At 41.9% G+C, this 16724-nt stretch overlaps 1 protein-coding gene across 1 annotated transcript in view; it reads left to right on the forward strand.

Annotated features, from left to right (window-relative positions):
* The window catches only part of dnah6 (dynein, axonemal, heavy chain 6), a 313200-nt gene that overhangs the window by 75454 nt on the left and 221022 nt on the right, over window positions 1-16724 (forward strand). Inside the window, exons 22-24 of the mRNA XM_060841711.1 lie at window positions 3114-3233; window positions 7018-7198; window positions 15533-15629. Of these exons, the coding sequence (XP_060697694.1) occupies window positions 3114-3233; window positions 7018-7198; window positions 15533-15629 (398 nt within the window). The remainder of the gene's footprint in view (window positions 1-3113; window positions 3234-7017; window positions 7199-15532; window positions 15630-16724) is intronic.

Genomic DNA, 16724 nt, shown 5'->3' on the forward strand with positions numbered 1-16724 from the left:
ATTTTTTCACCTTTTCTACATTACCAAATATACTTGAGTAATAGGAGAAAGTGAGGACTGCGCTGGAAAATACTTGAGTATTAATCAATCTCATGTAAAGGTCGACCCTAGTGCTTCACAAATAACAGATCAATGTTTGGGTCAGTGCACCGGATATCACGTCCCGCTTTGACTTCCAGTTTGCCGGTTATTCCATTCCTCTCCCACTCTTCCAGTAAAGACTGATTAGGGATAGTCAACATGGCATTGTGCATGGGAAATCATGCCTCACAAACTTGATTGAGATTTTTGAAGAAGTAACAAAGAAGATTGATGAGGGCAGAGCAGTACATGTGATCTATATGGACTTCAGTATGGCGTTCGACAAGGTTCCCCATGGGAAACTAATTAGCAAGCTTACATCTCATGGAATACAGGGAGAACTAGCCATTTGGATACAGAACTGACTCAAAGGTAGAAGACAGAGGGTGGTGGTGGAGGGTTGTTTTTCAGACTGGAGGCCTGTGACCAGTGGAGTGCCACAAGGATTGGTGCTGGGCCCTCTACCTTTTGTCATTTACATAAATGATTTGGATATGAGCATAAGAGGTACAGTTAGTAAGTTTGCAGATGACAACAAAATTGGAGGTGTAGTGGACAGGGAAGAGAGTTACCTCAGATTACAACAGCATCTGGACCAGATGGGCCAATGGGCTGAGAAGTGGCAGATGGAATTTAATTCAGATAAATGTGAAGTGCTGCATTTTGGGAAAGCAAATCTTAGCAGGGCTTATACACTTAATGGTAAGGTCCTAGGGAGTGTTGCTGAACAAAGAGACCTTTGAATGTAGGTTCATAGCTCCTTGAAAGTGGAGTCGCAGATAGATAGGATAGTGAAGAAGGTGTTTGGTATACTTTCCTTTATTGGTCAGAGTATTGAGTACGGGAGTTGGGAAGTCATGTTGTGGCTGTACAGGATATTGGTTAGACCACTGTTGGAATATTGCGTGCAATTCTGGTCTCCTTCCTATCGGAAAGATGTTGTGAAACTTGAAAGCATTCAGAAAAGATTTAGAAGGATGTTGCCAGGATTTGAGAATCTGCGCTACAGGGAGAGGCTGAACAGGCTGGGGCTGTTTTCCCTGGAGCATCGGAGGCTGAGGGGTGACCTTGTAGTGGTTCACAAAATTGAGGGGCATGGATAGGATAAATAGACAAAGTTTTTTCCCTGGGACCGGGGAGTCCAGAACTAGAGGGCATAGGTTTAGGGTGAGAGGGGAAAGATATAAAAGAGACCTAAGGGGCAGGCTGGTACAATTGCAACATTTAAGAGGCATTTGGATGGGTATATGAATAGGAAGGGTTTGGCAGGATATGGGCCGAGTGCTGGCAGGTGGGAGTAGATTGGGTTGGGATATCTGTTCGGCATGGACGGGTTGGACCGAAGGGTCTGTTTCCATGCTGTACGTCTCTATGACTCTATCTATGGTTGTTGTGTTCCATTCCAGACTTTCAGAATTACCATAATTCTTTGTTTTCTTCTTTATTGGTTTTGAAATCAATTGGGCTTCTGCTAATGATACGGTATGAATTTTGACAGGCATGAATTTCAGCCGCTCAGAAATAGTATCAACTAATAGTTGACCCCATAGATTTAACCTTAAAATGTAATCCAAAAAATTCGACTATTCCTTGAGTATATATGGTATTTCAGGTTTCTAGGACTGACAATACTATGATTCAATATTAATCTGATGTCTGACAGCATTCCTAGGCAGATGCAAAAGATGTTAACATTTATGTGAAGTACAGCAGAAGAGTTCTTGTCGTGTTCTGCTCAATGTTGATTTAACATATTTCCTGGCGTAGCTAGATGATTCCAGTCTCTTCAGCATGCCTGATTGAATTGTTCTTTGTTGGTGACCGTGTCTTCGGTTGTCTTGGTCGTAAGTTCTAGAAATCCCAACCCTGTAAAATGTTGGTCCTAAAAATGTATTTGTTGATAACACATCAGCTCTGGTCACTTCTTGCATGTTTTAATGCCCCTCATTTTCTTTCTAGTAAGACAATGTGGGTCCCTTTAACAAACAAGCCATCCAAGCTTCCCGAATGCCAGAATTCAGAATAAGTGATATGGTCCTCTGCGTTCCTCCATTCTACCCAAAACCAAATGGAACATCTGAAAAAAAAATTTAAAATAAATTTTGCATTTATAACAGTTTTTTACAAATATTTTTGAGGATCTCCGCTAAACGTTACTCTGGGTTCTGAGTTGACAACCAGCTGTACATTTATGTTCAGTGGAAACAGATTTACTCAACTCTTGCTCCACGGTAGTCTTAGCAAAGAAGATGCAAATGCTCACTCTGTCTGATTACCGAGTTTGGATCTGTAATGTGTTTGAATTCTTCATTGCATCTAGCCAATCTTTCTGGGAGATACCTATCAGTTGCTGAACAGACCTTTTCACATGAAAATAGGTCTTTGTTATGAAAAAGCCACAAGTGTGATTTGTCATGTGTAAAGCTGTGGGAGCAATAGTTTGTCTCCTGTTGTACTCATTAGAGAAGGGAAGACAGACTGATGATTTTATTCTTTCATTCATTGACTAAAGGTAGGCCTGATGCACAGCCTCATGACCTCCATCACCAGTTCGGAGGAAAGATGATTCAAATGTACTCCAGCTGGGATGGAAATTGAACGCGATGCTGTTGGCATTAATCTAGTCCGGACCAGTCCTCTGCCCAAATAAACCAACCAGCCTCCTCAGGAGACTGGTTATTATGGTATTTTGTTTCCTGGAGCTTAGGATAATGATAGTTGGAGCTCCATTTTGTTTTCGTCACTGATTGTAAAATAAATGAATGCAGGCCTGAGATACATCACTGCCACAGGTAGGGGGATGTATTATAATGTACAGATATGATGTCGATAAATTCCATGATTGGAATTTTTAATAGCAAGTTACAACACAGGCAGAAAACTTTCTAGATAGGAATTGCATGTCGATAAAAGTTTTCTCAGAATAGTAGATTTGTACATTGACAATTGTTTCAGAAATAATCAAATTCCAGAGCTGGACATCAAGAAGTCATACAAGTCTGTAGTAATTTAAGAAAAAAACTTTGTTACAGGCATTGCTGGATGACAGTATTATCAATGTATCAACTATAGCCTCCTCACGTTATGTTGGACCTATTAAAAATCGTGTTGATGAGTGGCAAAGGCTTCTCTCACTATTCAATGAAACCTTGGTAAGTGTTTTACTTTGCCCAGTGACCAGATTAATATAAGTTCCAGTTTTATGGCTAATTATTTAGTTTTGTTCTGAGACTCGGATCAAGTGTTCAAATACTTTGCAAAGGTGTGTGTGTGTCCAAGAGTGTTTTTCTTAACTGTCATGCATGCAATATGCATTTGTAACACTGTACAAAGAATGCACTTTTAGCATTCTTCCATTGGATGTGATATCAGTAGCAAAGCCAGTATTTTTTATTAGACTGATCGACTAACTTGAGCTACGTATTATTCAGGCATAACACAAGATATCAGCACATCTCTAATTGTGATCCATTGCTCAAGCACAGTTTAAGTTGTTTTATCATTGTTGGCTGTGCCTTATCTATCTTGACAGCAAACTCTGGGATTCCTCCCTAATCTGTCCACCTCGCTACTGCTTGAATGCTGTCCTTAAAACCTACCCTCTTGGCCAAGTTTTTGGCCGCCTATCCAAAACACCATATATGATTTACTGTCAGTGCTTGTTAATTAAGAGAAGCCTCTTTGAAATAGTTGAATACATTAAAAAGGTGATATTAATGCAAGTTGTTTAGCTCACTAAGACTAACGTACATTGAAATCCATTTGACACTCCAGGCCAACTTTTTTTCATTTAGTATTATCCAAAGGTTGAAACAAATTCCCAGTCACAAAACCTGTACTCCCTAGGTACCTTCCCCTGCAACCATAAAAGATGCAAAACCTGCTGGCACACCACCTCCCTTACCTCCACCCAGAGATTCACCTGCCTCTCCTCCAACCTAGTATACTATATCTGGTGCTTCTGTTGTGGTTTCTCTACATCGGTGAGATCAAATGCAAACTAAGGGCATGTTTCGCCGAACATCTCAGCCAGGCCTGTAAGGTCAAGCTTGACCTCCCAGTCATTGCCCATTTTAATTCCCCTTCCCACTCCCTCTGCCACGTGTCCATCCTCGGTCCCCGCCATCGCCACAGCATATCAGACTGCAACTTGGAGGAACAACACCTCATCTTCTGTCTGGGCAGCCTACAGTCTGGAGGACTCAACATTGAGTTCTCCAATTTCAAATAACCTTCCCACCCATCCACCGACCTCCTTTCCAGCCCCACCATCTCCCTTTCATCCCTCCGACTGACCCCTCCTTTCAGCTACAAGCCAGATTTATTCGTCGTAGTGAACTACTAGGTTGTACCACCTGTATTTACCTATCACTATCTCACCACTCTGCCCTCCCCCCCCCCCCCCCCCCCCCCCCCCCCCTCCCCACCTCTTATCTGCAGCTCCCCATACCCCCACCTCCATTCCGGAAGGGTTGTACCTGAAACATCGATTTCTCCCCCTCCTAAGGCTGCCTGGCTTGCTGTCCTCTTCCAGCCTCCTGCTTGTTTACTTTGGATTCCAGCATCTGTAGTACTTTAGTCTCTGGTACATGATAATCAACAACAAGTTTCCCACTCTACATTTGATCTGATGCCACATGATTTAATTGAATCTAAAATCCATGTTCCATTTCTCCCGACAGTGCCACCTCTTGTTCTGTATCTGTCCTGGTTGAACAGTACATGCACAAGAATGGTGATGTTGCCTGGAACATTTTGTATAACACATGAATCCATGTGCATAGTTGCCAGGCTATTGCCTAACTAGTCTGTGGTTAGCTCACCCAAATTTGGCCTGAACACCTACATTTAGAAAAGAGAGAAAAAATAATTGCTGGAGAAACTCAACAGGTCTAGCAGCTTCTGTGACACGAAAGCTTCTTCTCCACCGATGCTGCAAGACTGGCTGAGTTTCTCTAGCAATTTCTTTTTATTTCAGATTTTCAGTGTTTGTTGTTTGTTGCTTTATTTTAGTAGTTAGAAAGGAGGACTTTGGAGGTTCAAGAGACCTGTATTTGCCATTGTCATTTCTAGCCCATAAGTCAATGTAGGATAGTCCATCCAGTTTCATTCATTTCTTTAGGCTTTTTAGGGAGTTCATTATAATTGAGTGGCTTGTAGGGCATTCAGAGAACATTAGGAATCATTGCGTTGAATCTGGACATACACGTAGGCCCAAGAAAATAAAGAAGGCAGATTTCCTTCCTGAAAGGAAATTAATGAATTGTATGGGTTTTATCTTGCAATTGTCAACAATAGGCTATGGTCAAGCATAAGACTTGATCTTAATTCCAGAATTATAATTTTAACAACTGCTACGGTGGGATTCAAACTCTTGTCACTCGAGCATAAGCTGAATCTCTGAACGTAGCTGCCATCTAAATTACGTAATCTTCTGCTTAATATCACAGCCTCAAATTCATCATGCTATGTTGTTCTCTATCTATTTTTATGCTGTCACAAGAAAAAAAAAGGACAAAGAGAAATCTAGAACTTGAACTGTGCAAGAATCACACATTAAGTCATATTCTAAATTGATTCACTTTGAGGAAGATGGTGCACCTGACCTCATTGTGTTATTATAATATATCATGGTTTTGAATCTTATTTGTAAGAGCTGCTCAGAAATACTGAATTTCCGCTGTGTTAATCCCGTGCTTCGCATGAGTAATGAACTGGTTACCCATCCCACTGTGATGGTCAGAAATTTCAAACTCAAAAGTCATCCAAAGGACAGAAGCAAAGTATTAAAAAAAGATAAATTGCTGGGGTTACTTAGGTCATTGACCTCTTTTTCTCTCTTCGTAGATGCTGCATGACTTGCTGACTATTTTCAGCTTTTACTATTTTTATTTCTAGCTTATCCAGAAGATCTCATTTTAACAACATAAAGAGATCAATTATTTTTTAAGAGGCACTTTGACAGCACGCAAAAGGCATATCATGCTCCTTACTCCAACTATGCACCAGAAAATGAATAGTTCAACATCATTCTTATATAAAATGCTCTACCAGAATGTATTATTTCATAGGAGTGAGAATCACTGACTAGATCAGTATTTGTTGCTTGTCCCTAACTGCCCTTGGACTAAGTGGTTTATTTGGCAATTATTGCCATGTTGCTGTGCATCTGGTGTCACCAAATAGACCAGATAACCTTCAGTAAAGGATATTTACAAGCCAATTTTTTAATGATAATCAGTGATTATTTTATGATCACTAGAATTACTTAGACTAGCTATTGTGTCAGCTGCTTTTTGGGTTTTAAACCCATGTTCCCAAGGTGTCGGTCTGAGCTTGTGCGTTAGTAGCATGATAACATGGCTGAGGATGATCAGCCATGATCATAATGAATGGTGGTGCAGGCTCGAAGGGCAGAATGGCCTACTCCTGCACCTATTGGCTAGTGTCTATTGACGTTTCCACTATGACACCATTTTCCCTGTGTTGGTAAGATGATTCTATCACTGTGGTTGATGAGTTGCCAATGAATATTGGTCTGACATTCATGGCAACTTGCTTGTCCAGTAAGTTGTCACTAACTCCAACCAAAAGAAAATGCTGGAAAATCTCAGCAGGTCTGGCAGCATCTGTAAGGAGAGAAAAGAGTTGACGTTTGGAGTCTAACTGACCCTTTGTTAATTGTTGATGAGGACAGTTCAAATCTGTCACATTTTACGAGCTTTTGAAGTGAAATCCTTGAGTACTTCAAATTACAATTTCTCTGTTAAAAGAGAATAAAGGAACCTGAATCATTCCACCTGGATTAGATATTTCATACTCTAACTTTTACTTAAAACTACCAGTCAGAATCTCTGGTGGATGATGCTAAGAATTTACTTAATGAAGTAGGCATGACTAAAAGATTTAATAATGTTACTTTTTCTGCTATGACAGGAGCAATGGATGACGTGCCAGCGAAACTGGTTGTACCTGGAGAGTATTTTCTGTGCTCCAGACATTCAACGCCAGTTGCCTGCAGAGGCAAGAATGTTCACTCAAGTAGATAAATCCTGGAAGGAAGTCATGCGAAAAGTAAATCGCCTACCCAATGCTCTGAGAGCAGCTACCCAACCTGGTATATGAAATATGTGAATATTAATAGTTTTCCTACTCCTCCAGTCAGTTGTATGAAACAGGGGCATTGCTGTTTAGCAAGCTGTTGCATTTTGGCAGCTGACATATTAGTCCATTCTGGCTGAAATATTGGCATAGCCTATCCGTGATTGATTTGCTGCTTTGCTAATTTCTAAGATGTATGTTATCATTGGAAATAGTGTATTCGTTGGAATCCACAATCAAGTTCAGATTGTGCAATCATCAAAATAAATATAGTGGAACTATTCAACAAGTCAGGCAGCATTTGTAGAGACAGGAATATAGTTAACATTTGAAGTTGATGATCTTTCCTTTAGTAGTACAAACTGAAGATGCCGGAGAAACCCAGTAGGTCTGCCAGCAGCATTTGTGGAGTCAGAATAGAGTTAACATTTTGACCAAAAAAAGAACTGCAGATGCTGGAATACGGAAACAAAATCAGAAATTGCTGGAAAAGCTACAAGTCTGGCAACACCTGAAGTGAGAAAGCCAAGTTAATGTTCGAGTCCAGTGACCCTTCAGAAATGATTATAACTAGGAAAAAGTTGGTATATTTGTTAGAGAAGGGCCAGGGTAGGGGAATGAGTAAACAGTATATGGGGATGGAGCCCAGAGATAAAGAAAAATAGTTGGGCAGACAAGGGAATGGGTTAAGGTCAGCCTGTGGGAATGAATGGCTGACAATGGGTTGTTTGTGGTAGCAGCCCATGTGACATTAAGGTCTGTTATGTAGGGGTGGAGGTAAGGACATGGGAGAAGGTGCTCAGACTTTAAAATTATTGGACTCGACATTGAGTCTGGTATCTCTCTTCTTTGGAACTGACTCTACAGTACTTTGGTTTTGTTTGTAAATGCCTGACTAGTTGAGTGTTTGCAATATTTTGCTCTCTTTTTAGTCTTAATTTTAGCATTGTTCTTGTTTTAAATAATTTAGCAAAACTACAAATCTTTTTTTTTGTTGATAATTATAACAGTAATATCTGACAAGCTATAAAAGATGGTGAGATTCTAATTTATTCTAATCTAATCTAATTACTTGAGGATATAAACTATAGATTTGTCGATTATCATAAAATTAGAGCTGTAACAATAATATCTTTAGGCCTGTTGTGCTGCTCAACAACATTTAGTGTCTACTGAAGTAAAAGAAGCATTGACTTTATTTTGCTGTGAAATTTTCAAGAGTAATTATCCTGTAGCTTGATCTTGCAATGAGGTTGCAAGAGAACAAGAACATGCAATGGTGCATCACATTGTGATGTTGTGCATTGTTTCATTAAAAAATCACAATCAGACTAACATCGTACATCTCACCTCTGAGTCTCTGATTTCAATTTCTTTTATCAAGGAGTAACTGCCATTGTAGTTTCATATTAAACCAGAATTTGTTCTCAGATCCTTTTTGGAAGAGATTAGGAACTTCAGTCCTAATCTCTTCCAAATCTTGAAACTCTGCTGAGCAGAAGGAGAATTAACAGATGATTTTAGTTCAGTAATCAACCATCATCTGGATGAAGGTTAACTAAACACAATCACACAGATCTGTTTTACTGTGTAGATAACTACTTCAACTGGGTAGAAGGTTGCCTCTCTATAAGAGTTGAGGCAGATCTGTTCTGTCACACGATACCATTTCCAAATTGAGTAAGGGCTGTGTCTGTTGCACATTTCTCCATAATGAGTTGATCTCAAATCTGAACCAATTGTCCAGGCTGGTGGTCTGGAAGTGTTTATGTTTTGTGACATTTATCATAGCTGAAAACGTGTTGCTGGAAAAGCGCAGCAGGTCAGGCAGCACCAAGGAGCAGGAGAATCGACGTTTCGGGCATGAGCCCTTCTTCAGGAATGAGGAAAGTGTGCCAAGCAGGCTAAGATAAAAGGTAGGGAGAAGGGACTTGGGGGAGGGCCATTAGAAATGCGATAGGTGGAAGGAGGTTAAGGTGAGGGTGGTAGGCCAGAGTGGGGGTGGGGGCGGAGAGGTCAGGAAGAAGATTGCAGGTTAGGAAGGTGGTGCTGAGTTTGAGGGTTGGGACTGAGACACGGTGGGGGGAGGGGAAATGAGGAAACTGGAGAAATCTGAGTTCATCCCTTGTGGTTGAAGGGTTCCTAGGCGGAAGATGAGGCACTCTTCCTCCAGCCGTCGTGTTGCTATGGTCTGGCGATGGAGGAGTCCAAGGACTTGCATGTCCTTGGTGGTGGGAGGGGGAGTTGAAGTGTTGAGCCACGGAGTGGTTGGGTTGGTTGGTCCGGGTGTCTCAGAGGAGTTCTTTGAAACGTTCCGTAAGTAGGCGGCCTGTCTCCCCAATATAGAGGAGGCCACATTGGGTGCAGCGAATGCAGTAAATGATGTCTGTGGAGGTGAAGGTGAATTTGTGGCAGATATGGAAGGATCCCTTGGGGCCTTGGAGGGAAGTAAGGGGGGAGGTGTGGGCACAAGTTTTGCATTTCTTGCGGTTGCTGGGGAAGGGTGCCGTGAGTGGAGGTTGGGTTGGTGGGGGATGTGGATCTGACAAGGGAGTCACGGAGGGAGTGGTCTTTCTGGAACACTGATAGGGGAGGGGAGAGAAATATATCCCTGGTGGTGGGATCCGTTTGGCGGTGGTGGAAATGACGACGGATGATACGATGTATATGGAGGTTGGTGGGGTGGTAGGTGAGGACCAGTGGGGTTCTGTCCTGGTGGCAATTGGAGGGGCGGGGCTCAAGGTTGGAGGAACAGGAAATGGAGGCGATGCGGTGGAGAGCATCGTCGATCATGTCTGGGGGGAAATTGCGGTCTTTGAAGAAGGAGGCCATCTGAGTTGTTCACCACCAGGGATATATTTCCCTCCCCTCCCCTATCAGCATTCCAAAAGGACCACTCCCTCCGTGACTCCTTTGTCAGGTTCACACTCCCCACCAACCCAACCTCCACTCACGGCACCTTCCCCTGCAACCGCAAGAAATGCAAAACTTGCGCCCACACCTCCCCCCTTACTTCCCTCCAAGGCCCCAAGGGATCCTTCCATATCTGCCACAAATTCACCTGCACCTCCACACACATCATTTACTGCATCCGATGTGGCCTCCTCTATATTGGGGAGACAGGCCGCCTACTTGCGGAACGTTTCAGAGAACACCTCTGGAACACCCAGACCAACCAACCCAACCACCCCGTGGCTCAACACTTCAACTCCCCCTTCCACTCCACCAAGGACATGCAGGTCCTTGGACTCCTCCATTGCCAGACCATAGCAACACGACGGCTGGAGGAAGAGTGCCTAATCTTCCGCCTAGGAACCCTCCAACCACAAGGGATGAACTCAGATATCTCCCGTTTCCTCATTTCCCCTCCCCCCACCTTGTCTCAGTCCCAACCCTCGAACTCAGCACCACCTTCCTAACCTGCAATCTTCTTCCTGACCTCTCCGCCCCACCCCCACTCCGGCCTATCACCCTCACCTTAACCTCCTTCCACCTATCGCATTTCTAATGCCCCTCCCCCAAGTCCCTCCTCCCTACCTCTTATCTTAGCCTGCTTGGCACACTTTCCTCATTCCTGAAGAAGGGCTCATGCCCGAAACGTCGATTCTTCTGCTCCTTGGATGCTGCCTGACCTGCTGCGCTTTTCCAGCAACACATTTTCAGCTCTGATCTCCAGCATCTGCAGTCCTCACTTTCTCCTGACATTTATCATAGCCTGAAAATCCTGTTACTGTTCAGGAATGATGGAAAACAGTCCACCTGAAAACAGACAGGTTATCATCATCTCTAGGTGAGTCAAGGACAACAGACGGCACGGTGGCATAGTGGTTAGCACTGCTGCCTCACAGCGCCTGACACCCGGGTTCAATTCCCGACTCAGGCGACTGACTGTGTGGAGTTTACGTGGGTTTCCTCCGGGTGCTCCGGTTTCCTCCCACAGTCCAAAGATGTGGAGGTTAAGTGAATTGGCCTTTGCTAAATTGCCCATAATGTTAGGTAAAGGGGTAAAGGTAGGAGAATAGGGGGCTGCGCTTCGGCGGGTCGGTGTGGACTTTGTTGGGCCGAAGGGCCTGTTTCCTCACTGTAAATAATCTAATCTAATCTAAAAAGGACAAGTCAATTGGTGATGAAAGGAAGGATCCTAGATCACAAATAATAGGCTGAGAAGATTATGGTAAGCGTGAATAATAGATGATTGAAGGATGCTTTGATGTGGGGGCATATGCGCGGCTCAGTAATTCCCTGTGGTTAGTAGCAACTCTCCAATAGAAATAGACGTGTATGTTTTTGCCAACCTTCTTCCTACAGCAAACTTTGTGGAGCACCCATGAGTCTGATACCTAGGTGTCAAGTTTTTTCTCTCAGTTAGAGGAAAGGTTTCTGGAAAATTCCTGGTTTCACAAGCTTTACCCACTGACAAGTGCCCTGGAATGATTCAATTTTCATTCAGCAAGGCGAGAATAGAATTCAATGGGTGTCAGGTCTACCAACCCTGCAAAGACTCACCATCAGTGGCCACTGGGTACGGAGGCTATGGGAAAGGCTGATCCAGCTTAACTTGGCATCTTTAAAAGAAAGAAGAAAACATACCACCCTTTCGTACACACACACTCCTGTGTCTTATACATTCAAACCAATGCCACCTCATACTCCTACACTCCTCCATGGCTTCTTATAGGCCCTCTGTCAACATCGTATGAATTCACATTCTAAGATCCCATGCCAATACCCTTCACCTTTACATTCTTCACAGTACTTGGCCCAAATCTATCATGAGCAGGACCTCGACCCATGGAGAGATTAAATTAAGTTCTTAAGTATCTATTGATTGATGTACAATATAAAAAATGTAATGGATAAAAAAAATTCACTGTGTTAACTTCCTTCAGATGATTTATCCCTTATAGCAGTAATCAATCGTGTTCATAGACCCTGCTGTTTTTTTTTTAACAAATGAAGGACAGGAAATCTAAATGTTTTGACAGCTTGACAGTTGCATTGAAGACTTTTATTTTTAATGGCAACATCGAGTGATATTTCGGAAGGGTAAGTTAGGGAATTACACTGAAATTATAGATATGATGTGGAGGTGCAGGTGTTGGACTGGGATGGACAAAGTAAAAAATCACACAGCACCAGGTTATAATCCAACAGGTTTATTTGGATGTCTGAGCTTTCGGAGCACTGCTCCTTCACCAGGTAGCTGTGAAGCAGGATCGTAAGGCATGGAATTTATAGCAAAAGATCAGTGTCATGCAACTGAAACAATAAATTGAACAAACTTCGATTGCTCTTAAGTCTTTCACATCCTCTCACAGGCTTATACTTCATCACACTCTATCAAGCATACACACATGCAAACACACACTCTCTCACACGCACTCACACACATGCACACATTCATACTCTCTGTGTGTGTGTCTCTCTCTCCCTCACACGCGCGCACACGCACACGAGTCTATGGGATGAATTTGCATATGCAGAATTGTATTTGCAGATACATCTATTTTGCTGAAAATGCACACAATCTGCAGGCAGTCAATCCATGTAGCATTTTATAAACTCCTACCTTGGAAATAGAACCAGTCTCACTCAAATTTTGACAGTATTAAGCACGAACGTTCAAACATTGATTGGGGGCAGATATTTGCAAATAAAGAGACGGCTGGAAGATGGGAAGCATTCAAAAATGAGATAACTAGTGTCCAGAGACAGTATATTCCTGTTCAGGTGAAAGGAAAGGCTGGTCAGTGTAGGGAATGCTGAATGCCTAGAGAAATTGAAGTTTTGGTTAAGAAAAAGAAGGAACCATATGTCAGGAATAGACAGGAGAGATCAAGAGAATCCTTGGAGTATAAAGGCAGTAGGAGTATTATTAAGAGGGAAATCAGGATGGCAAAAAGGGATCATGAGATAGCTTTGACAAATAGGGTTAAGGAGAATCCAAAGAGTTTTTATAAATACATTAAGGACAAAAGAGTAATTTGGGAGAGAATAGGACCCCTCAAAGATCAGCAAGGCAGCCTATGTATGGAGCTGCAGGACATAGGGAGATACTAAATTAGTTTTTTGTATCAGTGTTTACTGTGGAAAAGGACATGGAAGATATAAAATGTGGGGAAATAAATGGTGACATCTTGAAAAATGTCTGTATTACAGAGGAGGTGGTGCTGGATGTCTTGAAATGCATAAAAATGGATAAATCCTCAGGACCTGATCAGGTGTACCCAAAATCTCTGTGGGAAGCTAAGGAAGTGATTGTGGGCCCTGGTTGAGATATTTGTATCAGCGATAGTCACAAGTGAGGTGCCGGAAGACTGGAGGTTGGGTAACGTGATGCCACTACTTAAGAAAGGTGGTAAGAAAAAACTAGGGAGCTATAGACTGGTGAGCCTGATGTCGTGGTGGGCAAGTTGTTGGAGGGAATCCTGAGGGACAGGATTTACATATATCTGGAAAGGCAAGAACTGATTATGGATAGTCAACATGGCTTTGTGCGTGGGAAATAATGTCTCACGAACTTGGTTGAGCTTTTTGAAGAAGTAACAAAGAGGATTGATGAGGCAGAGCAGTGGACGTGACCTACAGGGACCACATGAAGGCATTCGGCTAGGTTCCCCATGGAAGACTGGTTAACAAGCTTAGATTTGTGGAATGCAGGGAGAACTAGCCAATTGGATACAGAACTGGCTCAAAGGTAGAAGACAGAGGGTGGTGGTAGGGGGTTGTTTTTCAGGCTGGAGGCCTGTGACCAGTGGAGTGCCACAAGGATCGGTGCTGGGCCTTCTACTTTTTGTTATTTACATAAATGATTTGGATGCAAGCATAAGAGGTACAGTAGTAAGTTTGCAGGTGACACCAAAATTAGATAAATGAGTGGTGGTGCATTTTGGAAAAGCCAATCTTAGCAGGACTTATACACTTAATGATAAAGTCGTGGGAATGTTGATGAACAAAGCGACTTTGGATTACAGGTTCATTGTTCCTTGAAAGTAAAGTTGCAGGTAGATAGGATAGTGAAGAAGGTGTTTAGTATGCTTTCCTTTATTGGTCAGAGCACTGAGTATAGGAATTGGGGAGTTAGATTGTGGTTGTATAAGATGTTGGTTAGGCCACTTTTGGAATATTGTGTACACTTCTGGTCTCCTTCCTATCAGAAGGATGTTGTGAAACTTGGAAGGGTTCAGAAAAGATTTACAAGGATGTTGTCAGGGTTGGAGGATTTGAGCTATAGGGAGAGATTGAATAGGCTGGGGCTGTTTTCCCTGGGGTTTTGGAGGCTGAGGGGTGACTTTATAGATATTTATGAAATCACAGGTTAAGATATATATTTATATAAGAGGGTATAGGATTAGGATGAGAGGGAAACAATTTAAAAGGGACCTGTGGGACAACATTTTCACATAGAGGGTGATGCGTGTTATGAAATGAACTGACAAATGAAGTTGTGGAGGCTGGCACAACTGCAGCATTTAAAAAGCATCTGGATGGGCATATGAATAGAAAGAGTTTAGAGGGATATAGGCCAAGTGCTGGCAAATGGGATTAGATTAGGTTAGGATATCTGGTCAGCATGGACGAGGTGGACTGAATGGTCTATTTCCATGCTGTACTTCTCTGTGACTCTAAGATTGGGATACAGACAGATTCTCACCTCACACCTTTAATGTCTGAACTGAGATGTCACCTTCAGTTATCTTGAGAATGTGACTTAAAAGAAATTCTGGAATTTACATATTAATGAACTGAAACCTGCAACCCATTTTAAAAGATGGAAGACTTAAACAGCAATCTAGGTTTGTTCAATATATTGTTTCAGTTGCATGACACTGATCTTTTGCTATAAATTCTTTCTTGTGATCTTGCTCCACAGCTATCTCATAAAGGAGCAGCACTCCGAAAGCTTGTACTTACAAATAAACCTGTCGGACTATAACTTTTAAACTTTGGCATTCTGGAGGCAAAGTAAATGTTGGGGCTGGAGACAGTTCTCTCCACAGATGCTGCCGGACTAGCTGTATTTCTGCCGAATTGTGTTTTTGAGAAAAAAGTTGTGATGACAAAACTGCAAAAATACACAAGAATGCCACACCAATGTTCTTTGGCAAGTTACAGAAATCTTTTGCTGTTGAGAGTAGGTATAGGCACAACTTTCAGAACTCTATACTTCTCTTCTGTACACAGTTCTCTTCTCCCAGTGTGTAACACTGAATCTTCCCTTAATGTATAACAGCATGGAGCAGGCTTGTCTTCTCTGCAAAGACTGCTTGACCAGTTCAGTAATTCTGTTTATTTCTGCATCTTCATTTTATATATGTTTATCATGTGTAATTTCAATTTTATGTTTTAGGTTTGTTGGACATTTTCTTGAATAACAATGCATTATTGGATCAAATTTTGAAATGTCTGGAGGCTTATCTTGAATCTAAGCGGGTGATTTTCCCCAGGTTTGTATTATTAGTATACTGGTTTACTTTGTTCTACATTACTGATGAAAGCAGAAGTTTTTTTAGTTTCTGAATCAAATAAAACTAATTTGCTTTTCACCATTTTATTTCCATTATTCAATGATTCTGTCGTGCCAACTTGAGGCAAAGAGATAAACCATTCCTAAGATAGTGTCAGTGCTGCTTGATAAGTTGTCGGCAGAGGCTGCATGCGAGAAACATTTTTTTTTAACCCTTCATTTGTTGGCCTGTCCCTGCTGACAGTTGCTAATTTGTACTAGGTAATGTTTGTTTCCTCCATCAACCTGGAAATTCACCTCCTCGGTTTAAAAAAACTCCTCTCTCCTTTGCATAGCTGTGCTGTCAGTTCTGTAAGGCTTTCTCCTCTTGCATTCAGAAAGCCGACACTGATGCTTCAAGTCTCCATGCTTAGCATCTTCCATCCTCATACACATGCTGTTTGTTGACAGTATTATTCTCTGACATTGGATTAACTTTCAGCTTCTCTATCATCATTGTTTTGCTAATAGAAGCAACAAGAAGTTGATCTACCAACAACTTCACAACTGTGTGCAAAAACCGCAGCCCTGCTGGTACTCCTATTAAATGCTGTTACATGCAATATCTCTTCTCTGGCTTTACTGCTAAATCAACTTAAAACAATCTCTCTCTGATATTAGTTTTGTTTGTAGCCCAATTATTTTCCTTCCACTTCAAGAATTATGCAAGTTTACACATAAAGTGTTCCAAATCCAGATGTCTGCAAAATAGAAATGTCTGAAAACATTTTTGAAATTCACCTAAATTGATGATGACTTGTCAGTTTTGTAGGTGTTCTACACAGCAGGCAGTGCACACATCTGAGATAAATATTCACCCACAATAGCATTATTGGCATTGAAAAAGGCCATCAATGGACATTAGTGTCTTTGCAACTTTCAGTTAGACATATTTTATGCTCTGCCCTCCCTAGTGGTAAGTCATGAATGCATTCACCAAGGATGGCACAAAGCACAAGTAATAGCCATTAATGGGACCTCTGCCAATCTCTACCAGAAAAGCTGAAAAGTTTTGCTTGAATGCAAAACTAGTGTG

Source organism: Hemiscyllium ocellatum, chromosome 2 (genome assembly GCF_020745735.1).
Source record: "Hemiscyllium ocellatum isolate sHemOce1 chromosome 2, sHemOce1.pat.X.cur, whole genome shotgun sequence".
Lineage (NCBI taxonomy): Eukaryota > Metazoa > Chordata > Chondrichthyes > Orectolobiformes > Hemiscylliidae > Hemiscyllium > Hemiscyllium ocellatum.